Source organism: Artibeus jamaicensis, unplaced genomic scaffold (assembly GCF_021234435.1).
Source record: "Artibeus jamaicensis isolate MK-2021 breed Jamaican fruit bat unplaced genomic scaffold, CSHL_Jam_final contig_797, whole genome shotgun sequence".
NCBI lineage: Eukaryota > Metazoa > Chordata > Mammalia > Chiroptera > Phyllostomidae > Artibeus > Artibeus jamaicensis.
In genome coordinates, this window is record NW_026521977.1 from 90,386 (window position 1) to 104,403 (window position 14,018).

Here is a 14,018-nt window from a genome sequence, read left to right on the forward strand (position 1 = left end):
TCCAGGGGCACGGAATCCAAGTGCAGGGTTGGACCTAGTGAACAACACAGCTAGCAACCAAGTGAGCGACCACGGGGGAGACAGCAGGGGAGCAGGGCTGCGTGTTGACTGTGGTCGCGCATTTATGTGCAGATAGACAAGCAAGGGAGTGGGCGATTGGACTGGAATCCAGCGGGTCCCCACAGCAAGCGGCAGGGAGGGCGCCGCCATTTCCCTGCTCTGACCCCACCTCCACATACAGCTTCATAACCCAGCAACTCTGAGTGGCCCGGCCCAGGTGAACCACCTAAGGCCCTGCTCCTCACCCAGCTGTGAGAAACAGCAGAGGGGGTCTCCATTTCCCCGCTCTGACTACGCCCCCACATACATCGTCACAGCCCAGCGACCTGGGAGTCCAAGGCGCCTCTTCTCACACTTAAAGGGCTCAAACGGACCAAAAATGGCTCAAGAACAACTCAGAGCCCCAGAGCCTATAGATCTAAGTGATGAAGAAATAGCAAAACTCTCAGATGCACAGTTTAAAACACTGGTGATCAGGATCCTCACAGAACTGGTTGATTATAGCCACAAATTAGACAAATATATGAAGGTGAAACTAATTGAAATGAATGGAAGTGCACAGGACACCAATAGCAATGAAGAGGAAACTGGGACTCAAATCAATGGAGTGGACCAGAAGAAAGCAAATAATGGCCAAACAGAAAAGAGTCAAGAAGCAAGAATTCAAAGAAATGAGGAGAGGCTTAGGAACCTCCAGGACATCTTTAAATGCTCCAACATCCGAATTATAGGGGTACCAGAAGGGGGAAAGGAACAGCCATAAGTGCAAAACTTATCTGAACAAATAATAAAGGAGAATTTCCCCAATCTGGCAAAGGAAATAGACTTCCAGGAAATCCAGGAAGCTCAGAGAGTCCAAAACAAGTTGGACCCAAGAAGGAACACACCAAGGCACATCATCATTACATTAGCCAAAATTAAAATGAAGGAGAGAATCCTAGAAGCAGCAAGAGCTAAGGGGACAGTCACCTATAAAGGAGTCCCCATCAGACTGTCAGCGGATTTCTCAAAAGAGACCTTACAGGCAAGAAGGGGCTGGAAAGAGGTATTCCAAGTCATGAAAACCAAAGACCTACAACCAAGATTGCTCTATCCAGTAAAGTTTTCATTTAGAATGGAAGGACAGATAAAGTGCTTCTCAGATAAGATCAAATTCAAGGAGTTCATCATCACCAAGCCCTTATTATATGAAATGTTAAAGGGACTTATCTAAGAAAAAGAAGTTAAAGAAACATGAACAGTGAAAGGACAAAAACTCACAGTTATTAACAACCACACCTAAAACGAAAGCAAACTAAAAGGACAGCTAGATCAGGAGTGGAAACATAGAAAGGAAGATCTCAAGGAGGGTTAGCAACAGGGGAGTGGGAGGAGGAGAAGGGGGGAGAAGGTACAGAAAATAAGTAGCATAGACAGTAGATAGAAAATAGATGGGGGGCAAGAATAGCATGGGAAATATAGAATCTAAAGGACTTGAGACACATGGTCATAAACTAAAGGGGGGGTAATGGTGGGGATGGGGGGTAGGGTGGAGGGGACTGAAGGGGGGAATAGAACAACTGTAACAGCATAATCAATAAAAAATTTAAAAAATTACTCTGATCAGACATTAAAATTATGCATTCAAGAATAGTAATTGTTTTTTTAAAAGTTGTACACTCTCCAACAAAACCAGCGAAGTTTTGTACTGACCCAGCTTCCAACTCATAATAAGTATCTTCAGGGGAAATTATACTTCAGCACCTAATCTACTCATAATTCTAAAGTAGTGAAACTTCAGGAATGTAAGTACAGTGGGTTTTTTTATTAAATTTTAGAGAGGGAGAGAGAGAAACATTGATTTGTTATTCCACTTATCTATGCATTCGTTGGTTGATACAAGAATCAACCAATGAATGAATAAATTCATTGCCTCAACCAGAGATGAACCTACAACCTGGAGTGTTTTAATGTTCATGATGGAATTTATATGAAGCTCAAGGCAAATTATTGAACTACTGATTTATATCCCTCATTATAAAAATAATTCTGTAATATATGGAAGAGCTTCCTTTCAAAGAATCATTCTGGAGATCATCATCTGAATTGTACTATTACTGTCTTCTTAAATATATACTTATAGATGCCAAAATATTGTTTGGTTGATTTCAAGTCATGGAGCTTCTACAAATTTTCTTTAGTGAACAAATACTGCCTCTCAATGAAAAGTAGAGTTAAATATCTCTCCAGAATATCCATGTATTAGTTTTCTAGGGCTACCATAACAAAATGTTTATACCATAACTAAGTATTTATCTTACCACACCTTAGTAAGTTAAACAACAGATATTTATCATCTCACAGTTTTACAGGTTAGAAGTCCAAAATCAAGTTGTCAGTGACTTTGGTCCCTTCTGACAGCTGAGGAAAAGATTAATTCCAGGCCTCATTCCTTGGCTTCTATTTGGCCATCTTGTCCCTATGTCTCTATGACTCTTCACATTGCCTTCTCTGTCTCCATCTTACCTTCTCCAAATTTCCATTTTTCTAAGGACACCTGTCATGTAGTATGGTAGCTCACCCTGGTGATTTCACTTTAAGTTTATCATCTCTGTAATGATCTTCTCTCTAATTAAGGTCCCATTCTGAGGTATGGGGGGTTAGGACTTCAATGTGTAAATTGGGGAGGAACACAGTTCAACCCATAGCAATCCTATTTAATAATAAGTATAGAAATATACAAGATATTTATGTCCTTCAGATTCTAAGTGATCCAATGATCCTAATTAATGATGACACAGAAATAAGAAACAATCATCTTGTTATTCCCTCAGAACTCTGGCACCATAGGGCACCCTCTGGCACTGTAGCTCATTCAGGATGTCAGGGGCTGGGCCATCAGTGTCTCTAGTCCCTTGCAGGTGGTCTGCCTCACTGCTGCAGGGTGATGTCAATAGGCTCTGCTGACAGATGTTGATTGAACTTATAATGCAGCCTGTCCCTAGAACTCCAGTGGGTTCTCAGTTATTTTACTTTACTTGTTTGACAAAGACACCAAACACTTGCCCTAACACCCCTCACTGACTGAGAGCACAGCAGTAGAGCATTTCTCTGACCTTCTCAACAGCATGTGGAGTCCCTCTGGAGGCATAGGAGATGAGCCTTGCACAACCTGCCCTTTCTTGCTGGCCACTGTGACCTCTCAAATGGCAGCTTAGAGAGGGGTTTTTTCCTTTCCTTCCTCTGGAACTAGACCCATCCTTATGAAAAAGCTATGGGAGCAGCCTTGCACTACCTTTAAACAGTGTCACATAATGGACATTTCACACACTGAAAAAACAATCCTATTTACACCTGAAGGAAATGGAAGACCATCCTCATAGGTCAGTGAGGGGATTCCCCCAGGAGAGTCCTTGGAAATCAGCCAAAGGGCACAGCCTCAACCAGGAAGTATGCTAAGTAGAATGACATCTTTGTCTCAGCAGGCTGCTCCTATTAATGGGAAGATCAAATAAAAATGGTCTGCCACAACCAACCTAGAGAAAAAAAGAAATTAGCCCAGCAGCAATGCACCCTGGGATCCTCAGTCCCCACAATAAGTATGTCTGTTTGTCCTTCAGAATCTGCACAATCACAGGTATTTCCAAGGTCCTGTGTAACTAGGCAGAACAAAGGACAAGCTTGTGACCTATTGGCAGGGTAAAAATAGAGGGACCTTGGAAACACAAAAGGCTCCTTATGTTAAGAAGATGATTCCAGCACTTAAGCCCAGGGCTCACGTGTCACAAGCAGTATTAATTTGTTAGGGCTGTGTGTAGGTATTCCTGCTTTTCTAAAGTTCACTTTGCGTCACTCCTCTTTTACGAAAGAGCTACATTATTATAGTGATGGCTTTTTTTGTAAAGTAAAAATCCTCTTCAAATTTCTCTTGATTAGAAAAAGCATATACTAGTTTAGGTCTTCTGTAAAAGTGAAGTGACTCAAAGTGAACTTTTGAAAAGCAGGGGTATCTGTACCTCTTTCTGCTAACCAAAAACATCCAAAGAGGATTTTTGCTTTTACACAGAAACAAAACGGCAAAAGCAAAACTAATGGTTGGTGTTTGCGTCGTAGTGAGCCTGGAAAGAGGCAGCCTGCTCCCCAAGCAGTGAGAGTGGCACTGCCAAGCCCCTGTCTCAGGACTATCCCACTATCAAGCCTGTTGGCTTTGAACCATGTCTGTGAGCCTCTGTGCTTTATCTCAATTTATTTTGTGCATTCAACTAGCAAGATGTGTCCTGAGTTATCAGTAAAGGCTAACACAGCTCTTAAGGGTGTTATACTTGTGGTAAAACTGGATTTAATTAAAAGTTTCATCATGGGGAATGGCATGAAGATATTCTGCCTCCATTGAATTTGCAGTCTGGAAATGCTCAATTTTTTCCATGTAAATTAATGGTAATTGTGTCTTCACTGTTTTAGCATACAAAAGGCTTCAAAGGAAAGCTTTGCTTTTGGATAGTGAGGAAAACCTGTATTAGTAAAAAATCTGAGTTTTCTACCTGTTGCTATTCTTTACTCTCAATCTACTACCACATACAAAACACGTCTGGTCAGCAAATGTGTGGGACTTTTCCCACACCAAGCAATTCTCCACATCACCAGCTGGGTGTCCAAAGATTGAATTCGGTTCTTACACTGTCTATAACACTTGGAGGTAGCTTTACATCCTACTGGTTAAGGACTTAGTCCAGCAAGATGTCTCCCACTCCATTTCAGATGCCAGTTGCAAGAAGTAGGTCACTAGGTTATGTATAACTTCTGTCCAGCTTGGCTACAAATCACAGGTTGCCATGACCCCTCCCAGACCTTAATTAATATATTTACCAGTTTATTAAAAAGATATGATAAAGGATACAGACGAAGAAATATATAGGGTGAAGTCTGGGGCTTCCCAATTGGAGAAGCTTCTGTCCTTAGTACATGGCTATGTTCACCAACCTGGAAGCTGTTCAAACCCCATACTCTTTGGAATTTTATGGAGGCTTCATTACCTGGGTGTAATCCGCCCTTAACTCCAGTTTTAGCCCTTTTCCTTTCTCAAGAGAATAGGTAGGGTAGAGGGGAGGCTGAAAATTTCAAGTTTCGTATCATGGCTTGGTCTTTCCAGTGACCAACCCACCACTCAGGAGCCATCTGGGATTCCACCCAGAGTTGCCTTATTAGAACAAAAAACACTCCTATCACCCAGGAGAAATCAAGGGTTATAGGAGCCCTGTGTCAGAGGCAGAAACCAATACATATTGTTTCTATTATCTCATAGATCCCTGATGAATATAGATGCTAAACTTCTCAACATAATATTAAACTCAACAGCACATTAAACAATGAACTCATCCCTGTCTGGGAAGCTCAGTTGTATGGAGCATCATCTCAATACTCCAAGGTTGTAGGTTTGATCCCCAGTCAGGGTACATGTAAGAATCAACCAATGAATACATGCATAAGTGTAACAACAAATCTATGTTTCTCTCCCTCCCTCCACCCAAATTAATAAAAATGTTTTAAAAATTTAAATATTGTACTCCAAAAATACTATGATCAACGATCAAGTAGGATATACCCCTGGAAACCAAGGATGATTCCGTGTATGCAAATCAGCAAACATGGTATATACTACAAAGGCTTCTAGTCAAGATGGAGGCATAGGTAGACATGCTTTTTCTTTTTGCTCGACCACAAGAAGAATGACAACTAAACCTCAAAACAAAAAACATACAGAACTGTCAGAAAACCAAACTGTATGGAAGTCTGACAACCAAGGACTTAAAGAATCCACATTCATCCAGAGTGATAGGAGGGGAGGAAACCTGGAGTCGGGGCAGAGAGGCTAGGTGATGTGGTGTGGTGCAGAGAGGAAGTGGCTGTGGCAAATCAGCAGTCCTACATTTCTATGTGGTAGATAAAAATCTGAAGGGACACCTTGGAAGTGAGCATTCCCAGCCCCAGGCCTGACCACACAGCCCAGGGTTCCAGCACTGGAAGGTAACCCCATAACTTCTGGGTCTAAAAACCAGTGAGGGTTGGGGTGGAGAAGAAACTGCCAGTCTTTCAGGAGAGTCCATTTAAAAGGCCCTTATGGACTTAGAACATGTGTAAACTCACCCACCTTGGGATTCATCACCAAGGCAACAGTTGGAAGAACATGAGTCACATTTGGGAAGTGGGTGAAGTGACTAGAAAAATTGAAAATACCAGGCAAACCTCCAGAAGCCAGGCAGGAACACCGTCCCCTCTCTGAGCCCTCCTCACCACACAGAGCCACAAAGTAGTGAACCAGGTTGCCCCACCCTGGTGAAAATTTCAGGCTGTGTCCCATACAACTTAACAGGTACATTAAGAGAGGGAGTCACAGGCAACAGATGGCCAACAGGGACCCAGCATATAGGAAGGTAAGATTCCAGAAATTGTAGTGGACACTGAATGACCAGACGGTGAGGAGAGGAGACAACTGCAGGTCAGCAAGGTCCAAGGGAACGGCACAGAGGCTGCAGGCCCTCTGTTGCGTCAGTCTGCCTCGGTCTCTGGGAGCCAAGGGCTGGCAGCAAGGTCCTTGGGAGAGAGCCAGTCATCAGCTCCCTGCCTACCTGGCCCTGGTGCAGATTGAAAAACGCCAGAAGAGATCTGTTTGCTTGGAGAGTCAGAGAGAGGAGTGGGCATTAGAAAGCAAACCAGAGAGCTCTGATCACCCGTGGAGACAGCCTACGGTTGCCAGCTTGGGAGAATTGAGAGTTGCCTGTGCGTTCCACCATAGCACTGGGAAAGGTTTATGCCCAAGCCTGCGAGACCAGGGAAGCCTGGCCAGGAGCACATGCCCACACCCCAGGCCAGGACAGTGAATCCTGGGGAAAATCTTCTCTCAGTGGAATGCTGGGGAGAGGCGCCAGTCTGGATCTTAGGAGGACACTGGTGAGACTGGCTGAGTTAACCCAGAAGAGAGGACAGCCACACTAATTGCCCCTCAAACTGCTGCAGCTAGTGTGACAAGAAGAAAAGTTTTGACCATCTGGAATCCAACAAGAGGTTTTTTTGTTGTTGTTTTTGGGTTTTTGTGGGGTTTTTTTTGCTTTTTTTAAAAATAATCTTTTATTTCTTTAACTTTATTATTGTTTTATCTTTAAGACAGGGAGTCACAGAAGTTCTGTCTAAGACAGAAAGAAACACAGGGGGGCTGCCAAATGGAGGAAACAAAGAAATATGGCCCAAATGAAACAACAGAACAAAACACCAGAAAAGAATGTAAATGAAAAAGAAATAACCAACCTGTCAAATGCAGAGTTCAGACACTGGTGATCAGAATGCTCAGAGAACTCACTGAATACAGCAACAACATAAAGGAAGAAATGAAGGTTATACTAAGTGAAATAAAGAAAAATCCACAGGTAACCAACAGTTAAGGGAAGGAAATCAGGATTCAAATCATTGATTTGGAACATAAGGAAGAAATTAGCATTCTACAAGAACAGAAAGAATAAACAAGAACTCAAAAAAAATGAGGATGCTATAGGAAGTCTCTGGGATAGCTCCAAATGCGCCAACATCCAAATCATAGGGCTGTCAGAAGGAGAAGAAGAAGAAGAGCAAGAAATTAACAGCTTATTTCCTAATGGTGAAAGAAAACTTCCATAATTTGGCAGAGGAAATATACATACAAGTCCAGGAAACACAGAAAGTCCTAAACAAGTTGAAATGAAAGAGGATCACACCAAGATACATCATAATTAAAGTGTCAATGGTTAAGGGTTTCCATAAGATTGTCAGCTGATTTCTCAAAAGAAACTTTGAAGACAAGAAGTATTCAATGATGAAAAGAAGCACCTACAACCTAGATTACTGCATCCAGCAAAGCTATCATTTAGAATGGAAGGGCAGATAAAGTACTTCCTAGACAAGATAGCTAAAAGTTCATCATCACCAAGCCATTATTACATGAAATGTGAAAAGGACATATTTAAGAAAGAGAAGAAGATCAAAACTATGAGTATTAAAATCACAACAAACTCACAACTATCAACAACTGAATCTAAAACAAATAAACTAAGCAAACACCAGAACAGGAATAGAATTATAGGTATGGTGATCCTTTGGAAGCTTAACCACTGGGAGAGGGAAAAGGAGGGATGGGAGAAAAGGTTTAAAGATTCAGAAGCTTAATGGCTGGTACAAAATAGACAAGGGAATGATAAGAATATATAGAAAATGGAGAAGCTAAAGAACTTATATGCACGACCCCTGGACATGAATTAAGTGGATGAATTCCTGGAAGGAAGGGGGTTGCTGAGCAGAGGGGAACAAAGGAGGGGAAATTTGGATAACTGTAATAGCATAATCAATAAAATTTACTTTAAAAACATGATATACTACATTCATAAAATTAAAGTTAAATATTATATCATCTCAACAGTTAGAGAACTTTTTGACAAAATTCAACATCCTTTGATGATAAAAGATCTCAACCAAGTGGGTATAGAAGGAACACACTTTATAATAAAACCATGTGTGATAAGCTCACAACTAACATTATGCTAAAGGTGAAGGTTGAAGCTTTTCCTCTAAAATCAGGAACAAGTCAACAGTGCCAGTTTCACCCCTCCTATTCAACAGAGTAAGGGATATCCTAGTCACAGCGATTAGACAAGACAAAGAAACAGAAGCCATCCTCATTTGAAAAGAAGAAGTAAGATTGTCTATGTTGGCAGACAAGATGATCTTATACATAGAAAATACTAAAGACTCAAACAAAAAAACTGTGAGACCTAATCAACAAATTCAGTAAAGTTGCAGTATATAAAATACATTCAGAAATTTGTTGCATTTCTATACACTAACAACAAAATATACAAAAATAAATTTTACAAATCTGTTCGTGATAGCATAAAAATAAAGAGTAAATTTAACTCAGAAAGTGAAAGATCTGTATAATGAAAACTAAAAGACTCTGATGAAAAGTACTGAAGAAGACACTAATAAATGGAAAAATACTTACTGCTCATAGATTTGAAAATTAATATTGTTAAAATGTTGATACTACCCAAAGCCATCTATATATTCAATGTAATCCCTGTCAAAATCCCAGTGGCATTTTCACAGAAATAGGAAATATACTAAAATTAATATGGAATTACAGAAGACCCAATTAACCAAAACAATGCTGAGAAAGAAAAACAAGGCTGGAAACATCACACATTCTAATTTCAAACTATATTACAAAGGCATAGTAACTAAAACAGTATGGTACTGGCATAAAGATTGACAACACAGAAATAAAACTTCACCTATACAGTTACGTAATATTTGACAAGAGAGACAAGAAGACTCAATGGGGAAAAGATAATCTCTGCAATCAGTGGTGTTGGGCAAAGTTCATAACCACACACATAAAAATAAAATTTGGGCCCCTGTCTTGCACCACTCATGAAAATTAAACAGGATTAAAGACTTAAACCTAACACTTAATACCATAAAACTCCTAGAAGAAAACAGAGAGAGAAATCCCCTGACATAAGTCACAGCAATTGTTTTTTTGGACATGAGATCAAAAGCATAAACGAAAAAGCAAAAATCAACATGTAGGACTACAGGCAAATTAAAGAGCTACTACACAGCAAAAAAAAAAATAATTAACCAAATGAAAAGGCAATTTACAGAGTGGGAGAAAATATTTGCCAATCATATATTTGTTAATGAATTAATGTCAAAGATATATGAAGAACTCATACAAGAGAATAACAGAAAAATAAAATAACATAAATAAAAATTGGGCAAAGGAACTCAATGGACACTTTTCCAGAGAAGACATACAAATGGTCAACAGGTACATGAAATTGTGCTCAAACATCACTAATCATTAGGGAAATGCAAATCAAAACCACAGTAAGATACTATGTCATACCTGTTAGAACATTTATCATCAAGAAGACAAGAGATAAGTGTTAGTAAGAATGTGGAAAAAATACAACTCCTGTGCACTGCTAGTGGAAATACAAATTCATACAGCCACTTTGGGAAACAAAAAGGAGGTTCCCTAAAAAGTTAAAAATAGAACTCCCATATGATCCAGCAATCCCTCTTTTGAATATGTATCCAAAGAATATGAAGTAGGGATTTTGAAGAGGTGTCTGCACTCCCATGTTTATGGCAGCATTACTCACAATAGCCAAATATCAAAACAATCTACATGTCTGTCAATGGAGGTATGAATTCAACAATGTGATATATATATACAACATAATACAATATGTTTGTGTCATAAAAAAGAAGGAAATCCTGCCATTTATGACAATATAAATGAACCTGGTGGGCATTACGATAAATGAAATAATCCAGACAGAGAAAGACAAATACTGTATGGTAACACTTATATGTGGAATTTTAAATAAATATATGTAAATAAAAATTTCAAGTTTAACATACAAACAGACAGTAGAATGGTTGGTTCCCAGGGGCTGGAGGGGGTGGCAGGGAGGTGTGGAGAGGTCCTGGTCAAAGGGCAAAAATGTTTAGTTGCAAGATGAGTTAAGTTTGGAGGATCTAATGTTTCATATGGTGACTATAGCTAATAATAATACATTGTATACTTGAAATTGGCTCATAGATCTCAAGTGTTCTCAGCCAAAACACAAAAAAGCTAACTATGTAAGGTGAAGGATGGGTTAATTAACTTGATTGTGGTAATCATTTTATAGTGTACATATATCAAATCATCACATTGTACTCTAAATATATTAATTTTAATTGTCCATTATATCTCATGAAAGCTGAAAAAATAAATAAAATAAGGTATTAAAAATTTGATTTATATGTTCAATGAATGAACAAATGAACTAAAGAATGATTAAAAGGAAACTCAGTGTTTAGCTTCCTTTTTGTTTGCTTATTTGTTTCAGATAAGCCTTATTTGTATTGGTTCTTTTAAGAGCTATGAGACAGAAATTTAAGATATCAAGAAATGAGATTCAACCAAACTTTCTTACTGATGCTACTTTGATGTTTGACTGAAAATAATATTATATAGCATTTGGCTATTACCCAAGGTTCAGTAATCTGTTGAAAAAAATTTAAAAAGTAATTTGGTAATATTCATGAAAGTTTTCAAATTCACAGTTGCTCTAACCCAACAAACTCAGGTTTAAAAACCTCCTCTGCAGCAATTAAAGCACCAGTATTTATAAATATATAAAAGAAGGTTTTTATTTAGCATATTCTGAAGGTACAAAAATCTAACACCTGTATGGTGTCCAATAAACAGTATTTTGAAGAAACAGTGTTATACCCAACATAAAAGGAATATAATGCATCTATGAAAAACATGTATATAGATAAGCCTACTATATTAGCAGATTTGGAGAACTTAAAAAGTTAAGCATACTCATGCCAAGAACTGCAAACTTTTCCGCCATTTAATAAACGTAAAAGAGTTCAATCAGATGGTTACCAAATAACTATTTCATGGCTTCTCAACACAGTCAAAGAGTGTGTAAGTCTACTTTTTTCGCCATAATTTCAACAAAGCTCTTTTCATCTCACTGTTTCGCAAGCTGTAGATCAGTGGATTCAGCAGAGGTGTAAGAAGTGAGTAAGCCAATGACATCAGTTTCTTGGTTTCTAGGGAGTAGCCAGATTTGGGTTGTAAATAGTTCATACTGGCTGTGCCATAAAAAAGGGTAACAGAGGTGAGATGGGAGGCACAGGTGGAAAAGGCCTTCTGCCTCCCAGTGTTTGATGGCATCTTCAGGATGGCAAAGAGGATTCGAATGTAAGACAAGAGTATCAAAAAGAAAGGAACCATAATAATCAAAACAGTGCTAATGAATGCATAGATTTCAAACCAAAATGTGTCTGCACATACAAGTTCTAGCACTGCTGGGGTTTCACAAGAGATATGATTAATTACATTGGGGCCACAAAATGGAAAACTAAACACCCATGATGTTGGTACAGCAGCCATTATGATTCCTAAGACCCACGAGAACATTACTAATTTCATGAAAAAACTTTTGTTCATAATCATTGAGTAGCTCAGAGGACGACAGATTGCAGCAAATCTGTCATAAGCCATTGTCCCCAGGAGACAGCATTCTGTCCCACCAAAAAAAAGAATGAAATACATTTGTGCAAAACAACTCACAAATGAAATTGATGCTTTCTCAGTGAAGAGAACCACCAGCATTTCAGGCATAATGACTGCACTGAAACTCACATCCAGCACAGACAAGTTCAGGAGGAATAGATACAGGGGAACATGGAGACTCTGTTCCAGGGAGATGATGACTATGATCATGGCATTTCCTATCAAGGTCACCAGGTAAACAACCAAGAAAATCCCAAAGAGTTGCTCTTGGAGTTCAGGAAAGTCTGAAAAGCCCAAGAGGATGAATTCAACCACAGAACTTTGATTTTGCCTTTTCATTTCAGTAGGAGAGCATGTTTTGCTTTTATGGACATAGTACATGGAGTTATGAAGTCACCATCCAATAGCTGAGTCAGTGTCTGCACTTACCCCTGGTGTACTTGGCAGATGATCCAAAAAGAGAACTCGCCCAGAAAGGAACTCTGTGTGGCAATTATGGAGAATGGCCAACTACTCAGATTAATGAATGTTTCAAATAGAAAGGAGGAAGTAGAGAATTCTGGCTCAGAAATCTTGTCTGTAAAGTTCAAAATATATCAAAATTCTTTTGTAACTTTTACAATATGTAGTTTGAAAATTAAACATAACCTTAAAATACATAATTTAAATTCCATCTTCATGACATTACTATCAGTATCATTCACTTTTCCCAATTTTAAATAATACAAAATTTAGGACTACAAAAAATAAAGTATTAAAAAGTTGACAAATGAAAAAAGATACCCCCAGAATTTTTATAACAACATAACAGTTCAAAGTTACCGCAAACTTGTTTTATATTTATTACAAATATTTATCATACATGTATGTGACTTGGGTGAATATGAAAATGACACAGAACACACAAAGGGGGGTTGTGCTTCAGATACACCTACCTTAAGTGATCTGTAAAAAATGTGAATTGCCTCCAGTCTTACTTGTCTATGCATAGACTGGTCATAGCCAATTACATTAAAATTGGACCACATGGGAAATTTTAAGAGCCAGTTCTCTCTGGCTCATACATGTGACCATGATGATTTAAGGAAGGTCCAATTTTGGTCACTCTGAAACTAATTTCATGTTTCCACTCTCTCCTTCTTTTTCTCCTTTCTCTCCTCTAATTTGTCTTCTCATGAAGAAGTTCATTTCATCATCAGTTATTCAACACACACTGATTAAGCAACTAAGGTTTTCTAGGCTCAGTCATCTCAGGCATACATTTGATTTCCAGAGAGCTGGAAAGGCTACATAAACTAGCATTCCACCCTTCCCTCAGTAACCTCTAACTCCTCCCATGATACGTTGCTCTATTTTCTCCATGGCCGCCAGCTGACATTATAAATATATCTTTAACATACAACTATAAACTATATCTGTAAGTTAAATATTATAATTTATATGTAAGTAAATATATTTTATATATAATATATATGAAATCTAACTCTCTTACTAAAACATGAATTCCAGGATTCAAAGACTTTTTTTGTTCTTTGCTATAGTCACAATGTCTAAAACAATCCCTGACCAATAATAAATGCTAGATCAATATTTGATGAATTTGGGAGGGAAGTGAGGAAAATCCAGGATAACTTAGGAATAGAGTGTCTTTAAAAAGTGAAACCAGCACACAAAACTTTTGGGAATCAAAAGTAATAACAAGTCGGTGGGACATTTCAAAGAGGGTCAGATTAATTCTGAATGGGTGGGGGTGGGGTGATCAACCATAACATAGGTGTCATCAGTGGAAGTCACATTACAAGGAAGGAGAAAATAGAAAAAAGGAATGCTCAGGTCAGAGGTATCTCATGGCACATTATTATTACAATCG

The 14,018-nt window shown here is 38.7% G+C and overlaps 1 protein-coding gene across 1 annotated transcript; it reads right to left on the reverse strand.

Annotated features, from left to right (window-relative positions):
- Positions 1-11,560: 11,560 nt before the first annotated feature.
- LOC128628552 (olfactory receptor 10A3-like) lies at positions 11,561-12,529 on the reverse strand. Its single transcript, XM_053673158.1, has one exon. The coding sequence runs from the start codon at positions 12,527-12,529 to the stop codon at positions 11,561-11,563; it is 969 nt and encodes a 322-aa protein (XP_053529133.1).
- Positions 12,530-14,018: the final 1,489 nt, after the last annotated feature.